The sequence below is a fragment of the Hyperoodon ampullatus genome (genome assembly GCF_949752795.1).
Source record: "Hyperoodon ampullatus genome assembly, chromosome: 2".
Taxonomy (NCBI): Eukaryota; Metazoa; Chordata; class Mammalia; order Artiodactyla; family Ziphiidae; genus Hyperoodon; species Hyperoodon ampullatus.
In genome coordinates this window covers 7,635,814-7,655,842 of record NC_136915.1, presented here as the reverse complement: position 1 = coordinate 7,655,842, position 20,029 = coordinate 7,635,814, and the positions used below count along the sequence as shown (strand labels likewise).

General features: G+C 42.7%; 1 protein-coding gene across 1 annotated transcript in view; it reads right to left on the bottom strand.

Annotated features, from left to right (window-relative positions):
* UBE4B (ubiquitination factor E4B) overlaps nucleotides 1-8,910 on the bottom strand; it is a gene marked incomplete at both ends in the record, with an annotated part of 114,222 nt that extends 105,312 nt beyond the window's left edge. The window contains 3 exon segments of the mRNA XM_079697982.1: nucleotides 6,282-6,285; nucleotides 6,287-6,324; nucleotides 8,887-8,910. Of these exon segments, the coding sequence (XP_079554108.1) occupies nucleotides 6,282-6,285; nucleotides 6,287-6,324; nucleotides 8,887-8,910 (66 nt within the window).
* Between the last annotated feature and the right edge of the window lie 11,119 nt (nucleotides 8,911-20,029).

Sequence of the window (20,029 nt, the reverse complement as noted above, 5' to 3'; positions counted from 1 at the left end):
AACTAGAGAAAGCCCACAGGCAGCAACAAAGACCCAACGCAGCCATAAATAAACAGATAGATATGTTCGCCAAATATCTTCTTCCCACTTTTTAAACCCATGGCTTCACAGTGTATGGATGGCTCCCCAGTATACCCCTGGAGCTGATACCTCACTCTGAGCTACGTACTCTCCCATCCCGTTCTGTCTTATTCTGTCTTGAACCTATTCAGCAATGAAATTGGTCTCGTCAAAGTCACTAATGACCTCCACATGGCCAAATCCCATCGCTGAGTCTTGGTCTTCCTTTAATTTACTTTACTGGCATTCAACAGAGCTGAACACTGCCCTCTGTCATGAAACACTTTCTTCTCCTGGACACCAGAACTCCAGGCTCTTGTCTTTCCTTCTATCTCAGTGGCTATCCCTTGTCAGTTCTTTTCTGGGTCCTCTTTTTTTTTAATATAAATTTATTTATTTTTATTTATTTTATTTTTGGCTGTGTTGGGTCTTTGTTGCTGCGTCTGGGCTTTCTCTAGTTATGGTGAGCAGGGACTTCTCGTTGGGGTGGCTTCTCTTGTTGCGGAGCACGGGCTCTAGGCACACAGGCTCAGTAGTTGTGGCGCAGCACGGGCTTAGTTGCCCCGCGGCACGTGGGATCTTCCCAGACCAGGGCTCGAACCCGTGTCCCCTGCATTGGCAGGTGGATTCTTAACCACTGCGCCACCAGGGAAGCCCTCTGGGTCCTCTTGCCTTCCCATCTCTAAGTGCTGGAGAGGCTCAAGGCTCAGTCCTCTGACCTCCACTCTTCTATCCAGGCTCACTCCCTAGGTCATCTGTCCATTCTCATGATTTTAAATATACTGACAACGTCCTGATTGGTATCCCCAACCCCAGCCTTCTTCCGGAACTGCAAGCCCAACATATATCCAACAACCTACTTAACATCTCCAAGCGGACAAATAATAAGCAATATAACAAGAATATGATCAAAACAGAGAGCTCAATTTCTCCCTCTAATCTTCTCTTTCAGTGTTCCCCACCTCAGTACAGAACAACTCCATTTTTCCAGCTGTGTAGGCTAAAACTCTTGGCATCACTGTGTTAGAGATAGCTAGTTGCTTCCTCCTCTAAACATTCAGCCACTCTTGCATTTGGTTATGGCCACGTGACTAAGTTCTGACCAAGGAGATGTAAGCAACGATGTGTGACACCTCTGATCATGCCCTTGACGGACAGGAACATGTCCTCCCCTTTGGTCCCTGAGGACTGGAATGCAGACGTGCGTGTAGGCACTGGAGCAGCCACCTTGGACTACAAGCTAGATGCCTCATACAGAGGATACCAGAGCACTAAACAGAACTGGCTCCCTAGTAATCATGGAATTATTAAACCGGCTCTCAACCACCTACCCAGATTTTTACTGAAAAGAAAAATAAGCTTCTCTCTTATTTAAACCATTATTATTTTGGATCTCTCTGCTGTAGCAATCAAACCAATATCTTAACTAATATATAGAATTTGGAACCTAGAAGTAATCAACCCAAACAGAATATCAATACGTGGCAGTGGCTTAGGGCTCAGCATGGGCACAGATTATTGCAGGATGGAAGGCTGGTAACCTTGTTAGGCCACAATAAAACGTTTGGTAAAACCTGTGACACCTCAGAAAATAGCCTGCATGCCTACACGGCCTACAATTCTAGGGGAACTGGTTGAACGATTCAGAATTTGGGTGCCTATTGGCTTCTTGCCACCTTAAGCAAGAAGTTCCGCAAGAATGAGACAGACTCAAGCTGCAGTCTGCCGATTTGCCTGCAGAGATAAAATGGAAAACAGGCCTGCCTAAGGCACATCCACAGTCTAGTCTAAGTTTGCTCAGAGTCTGGTAATTTGGGGATCAAGTAGGGTTGAAAAAGCCAACTCCTTCAGGCTCCTGAAAGAAACAAGCTGGAGACACTGTTTGGCCCCAGGAAGGGGATATTCTCCAATGACCTGGCCCCAAAGGACTGCGTCAGCAACTCCCACCACTGCCAAGGCAGCGAGACCCCCTACCACAGCCTGGCAGGAGCTGACAATGGCTGTGGACCAGTGAGGGATCTGTACTCCCCATTCTTCCCTTTTCGGAATGGTAGTTATTTCCATGATTCTATCCTACTCCACCACAGCACATGGTGGGGTGGGGGCGCGGGGAGGGGAAAGCAGCTGATAACTTGCATTTTAATCTAAAGGTTCCTGGATGGCATATCACCCAGAGATTCTGGACTCAACTGAAGGTTGCCTCCTCAGGAAAGCAGAGCGTGTGTTTTAGGTTTCAGAAGAAGGGTTTGAACAGAATGGCCTTGACAGTACTCCCCTTCTAACGTGAGAGAACTTTTAGCTGAGCATACGGCTACCCAGTAAGAACTGCAGTTCTCAGCTTCCCAGCAAGGAGCTGTGGCCACGTGACTCAGGTTCTGGCCAATGGGAGGTGAGCAGAAGTGAGTGATGTGTGCAACTTCCAAGCTGTGCCGTTAAAGAGGAGCATGACTTCTCCTTCCCCTCTCCTCTTGTTCCTCTGGCTACAGTGCAGACAGACGTGGACCAAAAGATGGATGCCATATGTTAGGAGAGTTGGTACAACCGGACAGAAGGCGCCTGGGCCCCTAATGAGCGCAGAGCCGCCACAGCAGCCCCAGCCTCCTACCCAGACTTCTATTTAGAGAGAAATAAACATCTACCTGGTTTAAGCAGCTGCTATTTCGTGTCGTGTTATTTCAACTGTTACAACGGTCCACTCGATGACATCCCAGCTCAGGTGGCCATTCCTGACTCCACTCCACATCCATCCCATCACCCAGTCCTATTGGCTCTACCCACAAAATACCTGACCATCCTCTATCTGACCTTTTCTCACCTTCTCCACCACAAACCCTGGTCCTGGGACTCCTGCACTGGCCTCCTAACCTTTCTCTCCATTTTCACTCTTTCCCCCTTTATCTATTCTCTTCACAGCAGCCACAGTGATTCTTTTAAAACATAAATCAGGGACTTCCTTGGTGGTCCAGTGGTTAAGACTCCACACTCCCAATGCAAGGGGCCCGGGTTCGATCCCTGGTCAGGGAACTAGATCCCACATGCTGCAACTAAGACCTGGCGCAGCCAAATAAACTAATTAATTAATAAATTTAAAAAAAAAACATAAATCAGAATGTAAGCCCCATGAAGGCAAGGATTTCTGCCTGTATTGTTCATTCATATATCCTCATGATCTAAAACAAAGCTGGGCATATACCATATGTCATCAAATACAAAATGTCACTGACTGTGAACTGCACCGTTGTTTTATAACCAGGTTTACACATAAACAGGAAATGACAACTTTCACAACTGCCACGTGGCCAACCGTGATTACACCAAGAAGCATCCCAATTTCAAAGATGTGAAAATGTGAAGTAAAAAAAAAAAGAGTGGGGCACCTCAGAATTGATTGAAACCCAGTTACAAGAACTCAGTTAATGTTTGCTGAGTGAATGAAAGACCTCATCTCCGGCCACTGTGCCCTTGCTTAGCCGGCTCCAAACACACTGGGCCTCCTTGCTGCTCCTAGAGCAAATGGGGGATATGCCCCTGGTTCCTGGTGTTCCCTGTTACTGAGAACTCTCTTCCCCCTAGATGGCCCCCTGTCATCCTTTAAATTTCTTTCCAGAAGTCACCTCCTAAAATTGCACACACTCCTCGCATTGCTCTCCATCCCTTTATAGCCTATTTTATTTTTCTCCGTGGCACTGTCACCAAATGACATCTTATGTGTATGTATTTGTTTATCACGTCTCTTCCCACTAGAATGGAGCTCCACGCAAGCAAGGCTCGTGTGGTGTCTGACATGCAGCAAGTAAACAGCAAGTATCACTGAATGAGCTGCTACAGGAAGCTCTCTCCACCTGGACACACCACAAATACCTTCTGAGAAAATGCATTCTGTGCCAAGCACAGGCCTGAAGACCCAAGGAGCCGTTGTCAAAAGTCTTTCTGTCTTTTTCCCCTAGAAGAGTAGAGGGCTATTTGATGAGCTCCACTCTTAGCAATAATGAGGGCTTCCACTTCCCATCTCAAAAGGGACAATAAAAATGCCGTAACCATGACATCTAGCTCAGATTATTCCTATTTTGGAGGTAGTTTAGCAAAGGGATTAAGAACTCTGGGATCAGACTCTGGATTAGAATCCAGGTTCTACCACTTCCTCGTTGTCCACCTTTTGGCAAGTTAATTTCTATCAGCCTCAACTTTTTAATCTGTAAAACGGGGCTATTAATACCAACCTTGCTGAGCAAGTTAAGTGCTTAGCACATATTAAGAGCTTCATAAATATCAGCTATTATCATTACCATTCTGTGTTTCTTGGCTAAAATGAACAAAAAGGAGTGGAGAAGGGGCCTGGGAGGCAACATCCCACTCTCCTTCCAGGCTTGAGGAAGGAGAATCCTGGTTATCAAGTGAGTGTTAGCAATGACCTACTGGGGAAAAAGTGAGCTTAGGTCCTGAGGCCTGTTACAAAGAAAGAAAAGGTCAGAGATGGAGATGTTAAGAGCAGAAAGTCCCGGGCTGGCGTCTCTATGTCAGCTCATCTTTCAGTGGTCCAAAGAAACTAATCTGCTTTCTCCAAAATCTGCTCCTTGTCTGGAATTCCTTCTCTCTCCTCCAATCCATCCTTCTCCCAAACTAGAAACCAAGGAGTCATCTTCTTCTTTCTTCCCCTGCCTCCACCTCTTTCACATCAAACTTATCATCAGAAGTGGGTTAACTGAGATCCTCAATATTTCTGATGTCTGCTCTCCTCCGTTCCCATTGCCAAGGCCTTGCTTCAGACTCCACTGCCTTGTTCCCCATAGCAACAGCAGCCACCTTCTTCCTATCCACCTTTGACACCCTTGCCAGTTATCTTTCTAATCCCTTAAAATCCCTCAAAGGCTTCTGATAGTCTTACTGAGAAAGTTCAAACTCCTAAGCATTTCTGAAAACCATCGGAGACCTGGTGCCTCTCTGCCTGCGGCCACTCCCCCAGGCAAATCCTGTCTCCAGTCCCACTACTTCTTGTGGTTTCCTGAGCTCCCCAGTTTCACAGCCGGTTTCAAGAGCCCTTCCCATAAGCATCGCTTTTTCTTGAAAGATTTCGCTAAGACGCTAAGCCACCGGGGCTCCCTTCTAGTTTTTCTTACGGTCTTGTGCGTGGTCCACAATAGCTCTTAGCACCCTGTGTTGTAATTGCTGGACTCCTAGCTATCTCTGTCTCTACCTATCCCCTAACCCCAGTTAAATAATTTCTTTAAGAAAAAGACTGTGTTTCTCCTAACCTACGTAACATATTGCTGGAAATGCACCGCATCTTTTTTTTTAATATCTTTATTGGAGTTTAATTGCTTTACAATGGTGTGTTAGTTTCTGCTTTATGACAAAGTGAATCAGCTATACATATACATATATCCCCATATCTCTTCATTCTTGCCTCTCCCTCCCACCCTCCCTATCCCAGCCCTCTAGGTGGTCACAAAGCAACAGCATCTTTTTATTTATTTATTTATTTATTCATTTATTTTTTGCGGTACGCGGGCCTCTCACTGTTGTGGCCTCTCCCGTTGCGGAGCACAGGCTCCGGACGCGCAGGCTCAGCAGCCATGGCTCATGGGCCCAGCCACTCCGCGGCGTGTGGGATCCTCCCGGACCGGGGCACGAACCGGTGTCCCCTGCATCGGCAGGTGGACTCTCAACCACTGCGCCACCGGGGAAGCCCCAACAGTATCTTTTTAAAAAATGTTTGCTGAGTGAATGATTTTGGAGGGGTGTGATGAGAGTCAGCACCAAAAAGACTATAAACTTGATCACATCATGAATGAATTCATAAAAAACAACACTTTTACAGAAAAACTATGTAGATCAAGCATGTTAGTAGGATATTTATATAGAAGCTGTGGTGAATTTATTGCCAGTTGTTGGGCAGTAAAATACAGTAAAAAGAGCTTTTAGATCAGGAACCCTGGGTTTGAATTGCAATTCTGTCACTTCTAAGCCAGGGCACTATGGACTTAACCTAATTCTCAGTTGCTTCACCTATAAAACAAGGAAATTTTAAGGAACTGCTGGACTGCACTGTTTTATCAAATGAGACAATGGTTGTAAAATGCCTGGCACAGAGCAGGTTTCTAAGACTGTTAATAAATGTTGGTCCCTTTTCACTGAAAAAACACTGCTAAAATGTCCAAGGTCATATATTCTGCATTTGGGAAGGAAGACAACTCACATATTCTGCATTTGGGAAGGAAGACAACTTCTAAAACCTTGACCACACCCTGAATCCCAGCCAGCCCTCTTGAAGATGAACTAGGTCATACAGATTTTGCAAAAAAAAAAAAAGAAAATCATTTCAATGAAAACACATCATCACCACAGTTGAAAACCAGTTTAAAATACCTGCCCTACTCAGAGTATCATTTTGGTATAAAACAAAAAACAAAAACAAAAAAACCACAAAAAAACAACAATACATGAGCAGGGTACAGAATGAATGTAATGTAAATAATGATGCCTTGAAATGCAGGTTCCTGAAGAGAATAAACTTAGTCATGAATCTGCTCTATACAGCAAAGGACTCATTGTAATGTCCTATATAAACAGCAGTGAAGTTAAAGAAATACTCTACTTAGAAAGCACAAGAGAAGAAAAGTACAAGAATTCAAGGTGATCTATGAGAGGGACCAAAAAGTACCCATAATGTAAAATCTTCTAAAGCTACTACCCTGGTTATAGCAGGCTCTATTTTTCATGGACTGCATTCTCATATATTTTCATTTTGCTAAAATATGAAACTCTGTCTTACCTAATTTCCTTATTTAGATTGAAAGATGAATGTCTTGACTGTTTACACCCTGAGATGCATGTTTGAGTTTTCAATAATATAAATGTATTATTTTCTAACCAAATAAATGTCAACTACCGTATCTGTGACACAAGTTTCCACCAATAGAGTAATAATAAGGCAAAAGTTCTGGAAATGTCTCTGTTGAGAACTGTTCACCTAATCCCAGAATTAAAGGAAATGGATTTAAAAAAACTTAAGCTTTTTCCCCATAAAATATTTGTTTTAGATTATGCTGAGAGTAAAATTACCAGTTACTGAACTGTCCCTTTGTGTTCAGGCCAACTAATTTGTTGAACAAAATTTTATATTGATCTTATATTAGTGAATTTAATTTTTCACATTTATTTTAATATTTTGTTGACCTTGAAAAATGTCTATCTCCTCCACAATGATTACATTTGTTCCATATATGGTAAATAAAAAAAAAAAAGTTAATACCTTCCTCAAGGACTGGATAAAGTGAAGAGTTACAGTTCAGATTATACAGTTCTTTAACTGGTCTGTACGCTTTAATGGTTTTCTTAGTGAAAACTCAAGTATGTAAAAACTTCTAAAGCAGGAACAATTTAGAGAATGTCAAGAAAAAAAGTAATTCCTGGAGGTAAAAGACTTACTAAAAAACTCTGCCTTAAGAGAAATGATCCACTAGCGTTAATGTTAAAGAAGAAAGGGGGTGCACTTTAAAAAAACTACACAAAACAAAGTGCCTCTAAGAGGATCTGTTGATAGTTCCTACCTGAATGAAAGAAATTGTTCAATATTCTTCTAATTTAAGATTACACTATTGATGTATTTAGAAAACAAAGTCAGTAACAAAGAATGGGCAATCCTGACTTTCCAAAAAGCCAGGTATCAAAACCAACAAAATTATTTGCTTCCTTTCCTATGTGACCCTTAACCCACCACTTGCCTGCCTCATCTCTGGAGAATTTTAGTCCCTAGGTAAATATATTGACTGCTCTGCAGCTAAAACTGAAGCATGGAAGTTTTACAGTACAACCAACCTGAAGGATGACTACTTTCATAATACTGTAGGGAAGTTTTACATGAACTGTGGAAGAAATGGTAGGTGGAAGAGAGTGAGGCCAGCAGGGGTCCTGAAAGGGAAGCTCCCAATATGTAAAAAAAAAAAAAAGAAGGGAAAAGTCAACAGAGTCACAGGAAAATCCTTGTACCCTAAATGACACTTTTTCTTCTTCTTATTAAATAATCTTGAAAACATCAAGAAGGGGATCTGTAAGACTCCTTTCAGAAATGATAATAGGGGGAATTTTCAAAGTCATTTGCTTCCATTTGCTTCCTGTTCAGTGTCTGTTACAGCAAAACACAAGTTTGAAAGGGCCAAAAACTAGAAAAAGGCATAATGAAAGAGAAGTATGCCAGAAGCCATTAGTGGTCTGTTAAATTGCTACAATTTAACTGTAATTCACGAAGCTATTGAGAAGATACATATTTTGTTAAATATCAAAGAATCTGTCTGTAGACTTACCCCAAACACATATGTAATGTTTAATTAAATTACACAATGAAATGCCACACATACTTGGGATTTCAAATCCTTTAAAAACATACACCTATACATTATGATTCCTCCCAAATCATTCTTTAGATCTCTGCAGTAAGGCGCGCGCGCGCACACGCACATGCGCGAGCGCGAGCGCGCGCGTATACACACACACACACACACACACACACACACACAACTTGATGTAAATCTAGCCCTTCTTGCTTAAATACCCTGAAGAAAAGAATGAAAGCCTCAGTATGCTCTCCTCTTCTTTAGACCCTAAAAGAAGACTCGAAAAGAGGCAAATGGAGTTCAGGATGGAAAAAGAAGGCAAAGAAATACAAGAGAATACAACCGGAGACCCTCTCAGGGACTCATTTAATTCTTAGAAAATGTCATCTCCATTCCTGCCCAAAGGCCAGGCACCACTGGCGCAATATCAACCCTATCCAAAGCGCCAAAGAGTTGCCAACTAATCTCCCAAGGTGTCCCCCAACCTCCTCACCTCATCAGCGCTCAGCTCCTCCATCGCTTTCCTCTTAATGGTGAAAGGCGTTAAGGAGAGATCTTCTGTTCTTTGAGACCAGGGCGGGAGGAGAGTGGAAGGTGTCTATCGGGCTGTCTAGTCCCCCGAATGGGGGAGGTTTCAGAACTGCATAGTCAGAGGTTAAAAAATAAGAACACGAGAGGCAGTGAAATGCCCTGGCGTCGATCACTCCAATTGCCCCAGAGGCTCCTACAGCTGCTTACGCCACGAGCAGCCTCCTTTGACCGCCACTGCTGCTGCTACAGGGTTATCGTAAGGCGCCACTTTTTACCCTCTGCTTCCCAGGTTACCCAGACTAGGGAGCTCGGTCTCCAGCTCTCCTCGTGCCCGGAGCCTACTGTGTCTTCCTGGTGGTGGCGCGGCAGCTGCGCTTCCTCCAGCAGATCGTGCTCTCCTTCCAACCCTTTCCCCCTGGCGGGAAGTGTTCAACTGCAGAATGGGTGCCCCGAGGAAAGGCGACCCCAGAGCCGCCCAGGCAGAGCCCAGCACTGAGGAGGGAAGCTCCTCCCCTTCCAAAGCAGGCCGGCCACGCCCCGCCTCCACTCCGGAGCCTGGGCAAGGGGGAGGGGGAGGACCGGACTCGCGATGTTCTGGCTGGAAGAGTAAATCCTCCTACCCCTCCACCCCTACTCTTACCCCCTCGCCCCACCAAGTATTATTCATCAAAACAACAGGGCGGCCATCTTTGAAAGGGATCACGTGACCCCGTCTGACAGGCGGGGTTTCTGGCCCCAGGACGAGGCAGCCAATGGGCCGCGGGCGTCGGGCGGCCCATTTCCTCTCTCCTGCGTCTCCTCCCGCCTCCGCCCCACCCTCTCCCCGGCAGCCGCGCGGGGCGGGGGGAGGGGCGAGCGGGGCCGCGGGCGGGCCGACCGAGCGCGGGGGGCGGGGCGGAGAGTTGCCATGGCGACGGAGCGGGGGGGCGGTGCGCGGGCCCGGCCCAGGTAGGTTCCCGGAGGGCCACGCGGGCGGGCGATGGCGGAGGCCGCGGGGCACGGCGCCTGCAGACAACGGGAAGATTGGCCAGAAGGGGACTCCCGCCCGCGACCCGGGCCCACAGCGCCTCCGTTGTTTCCAGGCTTTTCTCTTCAGCGGTTCACAAACGCCTCTCGACTCTCCACGATGCCGCCCAAACGAACTAAAAGAAACGGAAAACGTCTCCTTTCTGCGATGAGTGTTCTCTACCAGCCTGACCGCTCACATTCTGCAAAACCTTTCTACGTAGACTCTTCCTCCTCCGCAAGGAAAGCCCATTTGGAAGAAAACTTTAACACAAGTAGAACTTCATTTCATTTCACTTTGTTCTTTTAGAGAGATAATTTCTGATTTTTTTAAGTGTGTTCCAAATATGAAAGTATAAATGGGTTTGAGTCCCAGAAAACTTTGAAGTGCATACACAAACACAAGGAAGACTTGTGGAGCCAAGGAAAAGAAACCATCGTCCTCACCTGGACAAGAATACAAAAAAATTTTTAATTGAAATGTGTGTCATCAAAACATCATATTAGTTTTAACGTGTACAGCATAATGATTTGACATACGTATATATTGGGAAATGATTACCACAATATGTTAACACCCATCACCACACATACTTGTTTTTTTTTTCTTGGAATGAGCACTTTAAAGAGTTATTCGCTTAGCAACTTTCAAATATATGATACAGTATTGTTGACTGTAGTCCCAATGCTGTACATTACACCCACAGGACTTCTTATAACTGAGTTTGTACCTTTTGACCACCTTCACCATTTTGCCCACGCAGTATCCCCCTCTGGCAACCACCAATCTGTTCTCTGAAGAATGCAAATATTTTATAATATACAAGTCTAAACAGTGGTGAACGTTTAACAGCGTCATGAAATTCCAGATTTTGCCACCTACGAAGAATGTAATGTATGCGATGGTTTACTTAACCATAATATTAAAGATTGCATTCCAGAATTAAAAGTCACAATTTTTTTTTCCTGCTACTTACTTAAAATAGTAACCTGACAACCAGATATGTAAGGAATTTGTAAGTAAAATTAGACCACTGCTGGCTTTACATACTATCTGCTCTCCAGGAAAGGAATTCTGTGTAAGCCAGAACTTAGGCGCCTGGTGACATTGATACCAGTCCATTTACTTCTTTTTTTAAACGTGGTCATTGCCATATAATTTGTATTCCATACAATTCACCCATTTAAAGTGTACGATGGTTGTAGAATATTCACAGTTATCAACCATCATCACTAATTCCAGAACATTTCATCACCCCAGAAAGAAACCCTGTACCTGTTAACAGTCACTCCCCATTCTCCCCTCCTCTCCCTCTGGGCAACCACTAATCTACTTTCTGTTTCTACCAATGGAATCCTACTCTATGTGGCTTTTTGTGTCCAGCTGCTTTTATTTAGCATATGTTTTCAAAGTTTACCCATGTTGCAGTATATATCAGTACTTCATTTCTTTAATGCCGAATAATATTCCATTGTATGGATATACCACATTTTGTTTATTCATTCATCAGTTAATGGACATTTGGGTTGTTTCCACTATTTGGTTATTATGAATAATGCTGCTATCAATATTTATGTGTAAGTTTTTGTGTGGACATTTGTTTTAATTTCTCTTGGATATATACCTAGGAGGAGAATTTCTGGGTTGTATGTTTAACTTTTCAAGCAACTGAAAAACTGTTTTCCAAAGCGCCACACCATTGTACGTTCCACCAGCAACGTATGAGGGTTCCAATTTCTCCAATCCTCACCAACACTTGTTAGTAGCTCTTTTTTAGAATAGTCACACTAGTAGATGTGAAGTGGTATCTCATTGCAGTTTTGTGTTTTCATTCCTCTGAGGGCTAACAATATTGAGCAACTTTTCATGTATTTATTAGTTATTTGTATATCTTTGGACAAATATCTGTCCAAGTCCTTTGTTCATTTTTTAATTGGTTATTTGTCTTTTTATTGTTGAGTTGTAAGAGTTCTTTATATACTCTGGATATTAGTCCCTTAACAAACACGTAATTTATAAATATCTTTCCCATTCGGTGGGTTGTCATTTCACTTTCTTGATAGTATCATTTGCAGCACAAATTTTTTTTATTTTGATGTAGCCCAGTTTCTTTCTTTCTTTTGTCGTTTGTGCTTTTGATGTAATACATTCACTTTTACAAGGCATATTGAATCATTTGTTACTTCTCTTAGTCAGTTTGTGCTGCTATAACAGAATACCATAGACTGAGTGGCTTTTAAGCAACAGAAATTTATTTCTTAGTTCTGGAGGCTCAAAGTCAGAGGTCAGGGTGCCAGCATGATCAAATCTGGTGAACTCCCTCTTCCAGGTGGCTTGTACTAGCTTCTCCTGGTATCCTCACATGACTGTGAACAGAGAGCAAGCAAGCTCTCTAGAAACTCTCATAAGGGCACTGATCTCATTCATGAGTACCCCACCCTTATGACCTCATCTATTCCTAATTATCTCTGCAAAGTAATACCATCACATGGGGGGGTGTCAACACATGAATTTGCGGGGGACACAAACATTCCATCTGTAACAATATTCAAATATTATAGGAAATATCCTTCCCATTTTGTGGCTGGAGAAAGTGAAACTATGAATATTAAATGGCCTGCCCCAAGTCAAATGGGAAAATGATTAGAAGTCTTGCTTCCCCTGAATTCTTTCCCTATCACACAAATATCTCTATATATCACAAGAACACAATATCTAGAACAAAATGGGTATTCGAAAAATGTAAGATAAAGTACTGATTGTATGCTTGTTTGCAGAGAAGTGATACTGTGAAAATGCCACAGTATTTTATTCACCATAGATTCCATGTCCAATCTAACTTTAACCTTTTATGATTTATGACATTTGGATTTTCTGACATAGAATTCACTTTTAAAGCTGTCTCACTATTTTAAGACTAAGAAATACAGGGATTTTTTACCATTTGCATGACAACTCCACTCCCTTTCTTTTTCTTCAACTCCAAAGTACTCTTTCTGCAAATATAATGAGTTTTGTAAAATCACAAAAATTAAAAGTAAATTCTCTTTAGCCATGTACTGTATTTCCCATGGTCTTTTACAGGATGAATCCCTCTAATATGTTTTTTAGTGCCTTTTACAGTTGTGTTTTAAACTGCCCAAGTGCTGGAGTACCCACCACTTCCCTTAGGGGAAGCTTTCCCACAAAATCGTAAATAAGAGTATCTCAGAGGTGTTCATGATACTTAGCTTAGTTCATTGTTTTGCTCAGTTTCTTCCATCTTCCATCTTCTAAAGGGGGCATGATATTACCCCCTTTAGATCATGCAAAATAATCTGTCTGCCTCATTTGGGAACTACCAAGCATCAAGGCCCAAGACAAATTAGTTCTCAAAATTACCTAGAAGTTAGCAAAAGTATTGTTTAATACTAGTAACAGATAAAGGAGGAGAACAAACTGAAACATGTGACTGAAAATAAAAGTATACTTTGGGCAGATTTTGTTATTTTATAAGGGGAAAGGAGTTTTTGTGGGGTTTTTTCACTTGAAAGTAAAAATAGGGACTTCCCTGGTGGCGCAGTGGTTAAGAATCCGCCTGCCAATGCAGGGGACACGGGTTCGAGCCCTGGTCCGGGAAGATCCCACATGCCGTGGAGCAACTAAGCCCGTGCACCACAACTACTGAGCCTGCGCTCTAGAGCCCACGAGCCACAACTGCTGAGCCCGCATGCCACAATTACTGAAGACCACATGCCTAGAGCCCATGCTCCGCAACAGGAGAGGCCACCGCAATGAGAAGCCCACGCACTGCAATGAAGGGTAGCCCCCGCTCTCAGCAACTAGAGAAAGCCCACGTGAAGCAATGAAGACCCAACACAGCCAAAATAAATAAATAAAATAGTCTTTAGAAAAAGTAAAAAATAGCCTCCTAGTCAATTAAAAGGCAATTGTGAAGGTAAATTCTAGAACTTATAATCTTTTAGGATAGCTTTTATTCAAGTGCCAGGATATAGAGAGCTCACTGGACCAAAATTTGTCTTCCTGATGATCTACAAAGCTAGATCTACCAAGCTTCCTGATGATCTTCCTTTAGATCTACGAAGCTACCTACATCTATAAGTACAATATATTCTGTTTTCTCTGTTGCCATCAGAGGTCAGCCCCTGCACCTGGACTCTGGATTCCTTCCCCTCCCACCTTCTTAAGGACTTTGGTCCAGGATTTATCCTTTTTCTTTTGCACCATCATTTTCTTTCTCCCCACTGGACACATTTCTGCTCTAGGAACACTAACTTTAAAAACCCCTACCTTGACCTTACATCTCCTTTGGGCTATGCCTCCTTTATTTGCTTCTCTTCACAGCAAAACATCTCAAAAGACATTTTGCATATTATTTCCACTCCTTCCCTTATTCCTCAGTCCAGTCTATCCTCTGTCTGTGTCATTCTGAGAAAATTCTCTTGTTGAGATCACCAACGATCTCCATCTACCCAAGACCAGTTCCATTTTTTGTATCCAGTATTTATCAGCCTTCTCAGCAGCATTCAGTACAGTTGAGCACTTTTGAAACACTTTCCCCTATATTGCCTTTCACTGAGGCCACGCTCCCTTGGGTTTCCTCTTGCCTCACTGGAAGCTCTTCCTCAGGTTCATTTGCCGCCTCCTTCACCCAAGTTTTAAATATTGTAGAGCTGCAGGCTCAGTGCTGAGCCCTCTTCTCTCTGCCAACATGATACGTGCTGTGGACTAAAGTAAGTCCAAGAAGGAGGATAATGCTGGAGATCGGTGTTTCCGTATTAAAGAGGGTGGTCCTACAAATGAATCTGTATACAAAACAGAAATTGAGTCACAGGTGTAGAAAACAAACTTATGGTTACCAAGGAGGAAAGGACTGGGGGGGATAAATTGGGAGATTGGGATTGACATATACACACTACTATTTATAAAAAATAACTAGGGCTTCCCTGGTGGCGCAGTGGTTGAGAGTCCACCTGCCAATGCAGGGGACACGGGTTCGTGCCCCAGTCCGGGAGGATCCCACATGCCGCGCAGCGGCTGGGCCTGTGAGCCATGGCCGCTGAGCCTAAGCGTCCGGAGCCTGTGATCTGCAATGGGAGAGGCCACTACAGTGAGAGGCCCGCGTACCGCAAAAAAAAAAAAAAAAAAAAAAAACTAATAAGAACCTACTGTATAGCACAGGGAAATTTATTCAATGCTCTGTAATGATCTATACGGGAATGGAGTCTAGAAGAGGGTGGGTATATGTATACGTAGGGCTGATTCACTTTGCTGTACAGCAGAAACTAACACAACATTGTAAATCAACTGTACTCCAATAAAAAAATTAATTAAAAAAAAAATAAAGGGGACTTCCCTGGTGGCACAGTGGTTGAGAATCTGCCTGCCAATGCAGGGGGCACTGGCTTGAGCCCTGGTCTGGGAAGATCCCACATGCCGCAGAGCAACTAAGCCCACATGCCCCAACTACTGAGCCTGCGCTCTAGAGCCCATGAGCCACAACAACTGAGCCCGCGTGCTGCAAATACTGAAGCCCGGGTGACTACAGCCCGTGCTCTGCAGCAAGAGAAGCCACCACAATGAGATGCCTGTGTACCGCAATGAAGAGTAGGCCCCACTCGCCCCAACTAGAGGAAGCCCCACACAGCAACAAAGACCCAGTGCAGCCAAAAATAAATTAATTAATTAAAATTAAAATAAATAAATAAAAAGGACTTTCCCGGTGGTCTAGTGGCTAAGACTCCACGCTCCCAATGCAGGGGGCCCAGGTTTGACCCCTGGTCAGAGAACTAAACCCCACATGCCTCAACTAAGAGTTCGTGTGCCACAACTGAAGACCCCATGTGCTGCAACTAAGACCTGGTACAGCCAAATAAATAAATAAATATATATATATATATATATATATATATATATATATATATATATATAAAATATATATATATGGTGGTCAGAGAAGACCTAACTCAGCAAGTAGCATTTGAAGAAAGACCTGAAGGGACAGAGGAAGTGAGCCGAGTGGATATCAGCGTGAGAGCATAGGAGGGGAGCAGAGGGAATAGAAGGCCCTGAGTCAGGAATAGGTCTGGCAGGTGGCCAGTGTGGCTGAAGCAGTATGAATGTTAGGGAAAGTAGAAGGTGATGTCTGTGGCTTTCTACTCTAAGGTGGGAGCTGTTGGAGCATTCTGAACAGAGGAATGATCTAATCTCTCCGATGTTTTTAAAGGATCACTGTCTCGATGGTACGTTGAAGATAGACAGTAGGGAATAAGAGTAGAAGCGCAGAGACCAATCAGGTTCTCACCTCTTGGCTCAGTGATCCAGGTGAGAGGTTCTGAGGGCTCGACAAGATAGCAGCAAGAAAGGTAGGGAGAAGTGATGGGCTTCTGGTTATATTTTGAAGAAATAGCAAACAGAATTTGGGAATGGAGGGTGAGAATGAAAAAAATGAGAGAAGTCAAGGATGACTCCAAGTGTTGGTAGAAAGAGAAGTTGCGATTCATCGAGATGGGGAGGACTATGGGTGGAGCAGACTCTGAGGGGAAGGTAAGGAGTTCAGTTTGGTGCATAGTAAGTCTAAGATATCTACTAGGCTTTGAAGTAAAGATGTCAAGTAGATGGCTGCACATATAGCTCTGGAGTTTAGGAGAGAGGTCCAGATTAGAGACATCAGTTGAGCATCTTTGGTGCATGGATGAAATTTAAAGTCATGAGATGGGATGAGTGATTAGAAGAAGCAAGGAGGAAGAAAGGAATCAGCAAGGTAGACTGACAAAGACTGGCCTGCAGTTGGAGGAAAACCAGGAGACGGTGGTATCTGTAACCAAAGTCAAGTGAACAAAGTGTTGAAAGAAAGAGGAAATGATCAGCTGTTTCAAATGCTGTCAACAGATGACTTAAGATGAAGACAGAGGGCTTCCCTGGTGGTGCAGTGGTTGAGAATCTGTCTGCCAATGCAGGGGACACGGGTTCGAGCCCTGGTCTGGGAAGATCCCACATGCCGGGGAGCAACTAGGCCCGTGAGCCACAACTACTGAGCCTGCGCATCTGGAACCTGTGCTCCGCAACAAGAGAGGCCACGATAGTGAGAGGCCCGCGCACCGCGATGAAGAGTGGCCCCTACTTGCCGCAACTAGAGAAAGCCCTTGCACAGAAACGAAGACCCAACACAACCAAAAATAAATAAATAAATAAATAATTTTTAAAAAAAGATGAAGACGGAGATTGTCCATTGAATTTAGCAACAAGCAGCTCTTCGGTGACCTTCAGAGCAGTTTTGGTGGATTGATGGGGCAGGAAACTGATCTAGGTATGTATAAGAAAGAATGCAGGAATAGACGACTCTCTAAAGAAGTTTTATGGCAAAAGAGAGCCAAGAAATGGGACAGTAGTTGGAGGGAGAAGTGGGTAAAACTGTTTTGTTTTTCATATTGGGAGAAATAATAGTATATCTTGTATGTTAATGGGAATTATCAGTTGAGAGGGAAATTTTTGAATATTTAGGGAAAAGTAGATTCTGTATACTATTGATGTCTTCTTTAAATCCTTGACCTTCTAAGAAGTATATTCTTATCTTATAAATTGGAAAAGTGTATTTCCTCTTGAAAGGAAAATAATAGCAAGATTTTTTCTTACATAAATCTTGTTTGCTATTGCTGTTGATCTGATGTTAGCAATTTTCTAGATTTTTAACCTTCTTCTTGCCTAAAATGATACAGCACGCCTGCCAAAGAATGCCTACTGCTTTATGAAGCCATGTTAATCATTAGATGTTGTTTCTGGCTAGAATCACAGGTAATGCCTGTGACTGACTTAATGTCTCTAAAAGTTAACTATCTGAAATTTATGTATTCTGACTCTTACTTGGGCTTAGGATTCAGAATTCTGCTTGCTTGGAGTAGCATTTGATTTTTATGGGATTATATTGTTATGCCTAACGTCTGGGGTTGTTTGATATACTCAGCAGATGTGGTCGCAAATCCAGGAAAGAAAACCAGTACTGCTGACTCACTCTGTCATCTATTCGTGCATTTGGTAACCACTTATTGAAAGCCTATCATGGGGGAGTTCCCTGGTGGCCTAGTGGTTAGGATTACGGGCTTTCAGTGCTGTGGCCCAGGTTCAGTCTCTGGTGAGGAAACTGAGATCCCACAAGCACAAAAAGAAAAAAAGTAGAAAAAAGAAAAAAAAAACCTATGATGGGCAAAGCACTATACAAGCTACCAAGACAAACTGGTGAATAACACTAGCATGCTAAGTATTCTCCTACCCATAAGATGCCTTACAGTCAAGGAGAGAGATAAAACAGACACACAACTTTCCTGGGTGTATATCCGGAGAAAACTCTAATTCAGAAAGATACATGTAGCCCAATGTTCCTTGCAGCACTATTTACAATAGCCAAGACATGGAAGCAACCTAAATGTCCATCAATAGATGAATGGCTAAAGAAGATGTGGTATATATATACAATGGAATATTACTCAGCCATAAAAAGGAATGAAATAATGCCATTTGCAGCAACATGGATGGACCTAGAGATTATCATACTAAGTGAAGTAAGTCAGAAGAGAAAGAAAAATATCATATGATATTGCTTATATGTGGAATCTAAAAAGAAAAAGTTATTGTACAAATGAACTTATTCACAAAACAGAAATAGACTCACAGACATAGAAAACAAATTTATGGTTACCAAAGGGGAAAGGCAGGAGGGATAAATTAGAAGGTTGGGATTAACACATACACACTACTATATATGAAATAGATAACCAATAAGGACTTATTTATAGCACAGGGAACTATACCCAATATTATACTCAATATTTTGTAATAACCTATAAGGGAGAAGAATATGAAGAATAATATATATATATATATATATATATATATATATATATATATATATATATATATCTGAATCACTGTGCTGTACACCTGAAACTAACACAACATTGTAAGTCAGCTATACTTCAATAAAATAAAAAAAATTAAAAACAAAAAACAAACCCCAAAACACGTATACAACTATAATACATTGTAGAAAGTGTAAAGTGCCATAAAAGAAATTCCAAGGGGGAATTCCCTCGCTGTCCAGTGGTTAGGACTCTGCAGTTTCAGTACGGAGGGCCTGTGTTTTATCCCTGGTTGGGGAACTAAGATCCTACAAGCCATGCAGCACAGCCAAAAAAAAAAAAGAAATTCCAGGAAAGCACAGAGGAGCCCAAAGGACAAAGAGATTATTACTTGTTTGGAGGACATTGCTCTGACTCACTGAAGCAGGCAGGTATTCTGAGGAAATTCTACCCAACAGCCTTCCTTCCAATGATCTCAACTAATGTCAGTATTTCCCCTCATTTTAAAACATGATAATTCATTTTTATAATCCCCTGAAAAGCAGGAACATCTTGACCCCACTTTCATTTTATAGCCAAATGAACTGACTCCATCTCTTTTTGTAAAAAAAATTCTATTAATGTTATATGTACTTAAAATGTAATATTATAAAAGTTTCCTTTAATTTTTAAAACCTAATGAACAGTTGCATTTGAATAAAAATAAGATTTATTATGTTTTTAATCAGACGAATACTCACAAACTCATCTTCTATATTTCCTCATTAAGTGAAAAGTATTATCGGGAGAAAACTATCTACCTCTTGGCTATATTTTCATCATAAGTCTCCTACATTCCTCCTCTCTCTCTACTCTGAGCATAAGAAAGGAACATGATGGAAGACACCACCTCACATGGGAGTAAGTCAGTCACACCAGATTCAAGGGGTTCAGAAAAAGATTTTTTAAATTTTTGTTTAAAAAAGGGAGTTGGGAGACTTCCCTGTGGTGCAGTGGTTAAGAATCTGCCTGCCAATGCAGGGCATATGGGTTCAATCCCTGGTCCGTGAAGATCCCACATGCCGCAGAGCAACTAAGCCCATGTGCCACAACTACTGAGCCTGCGCTCTAGAGCCCACATGCCACAACTACTGAAGTCCGGGTGCCTAGAGCCCATGCTCTGCAGCAAGAGAAGCCACTGCAATGAGAAGCCTGCACACAACAACAAAGAGTAGCCCCCGCTTGCCGCAACTAGAGAAAGCCCG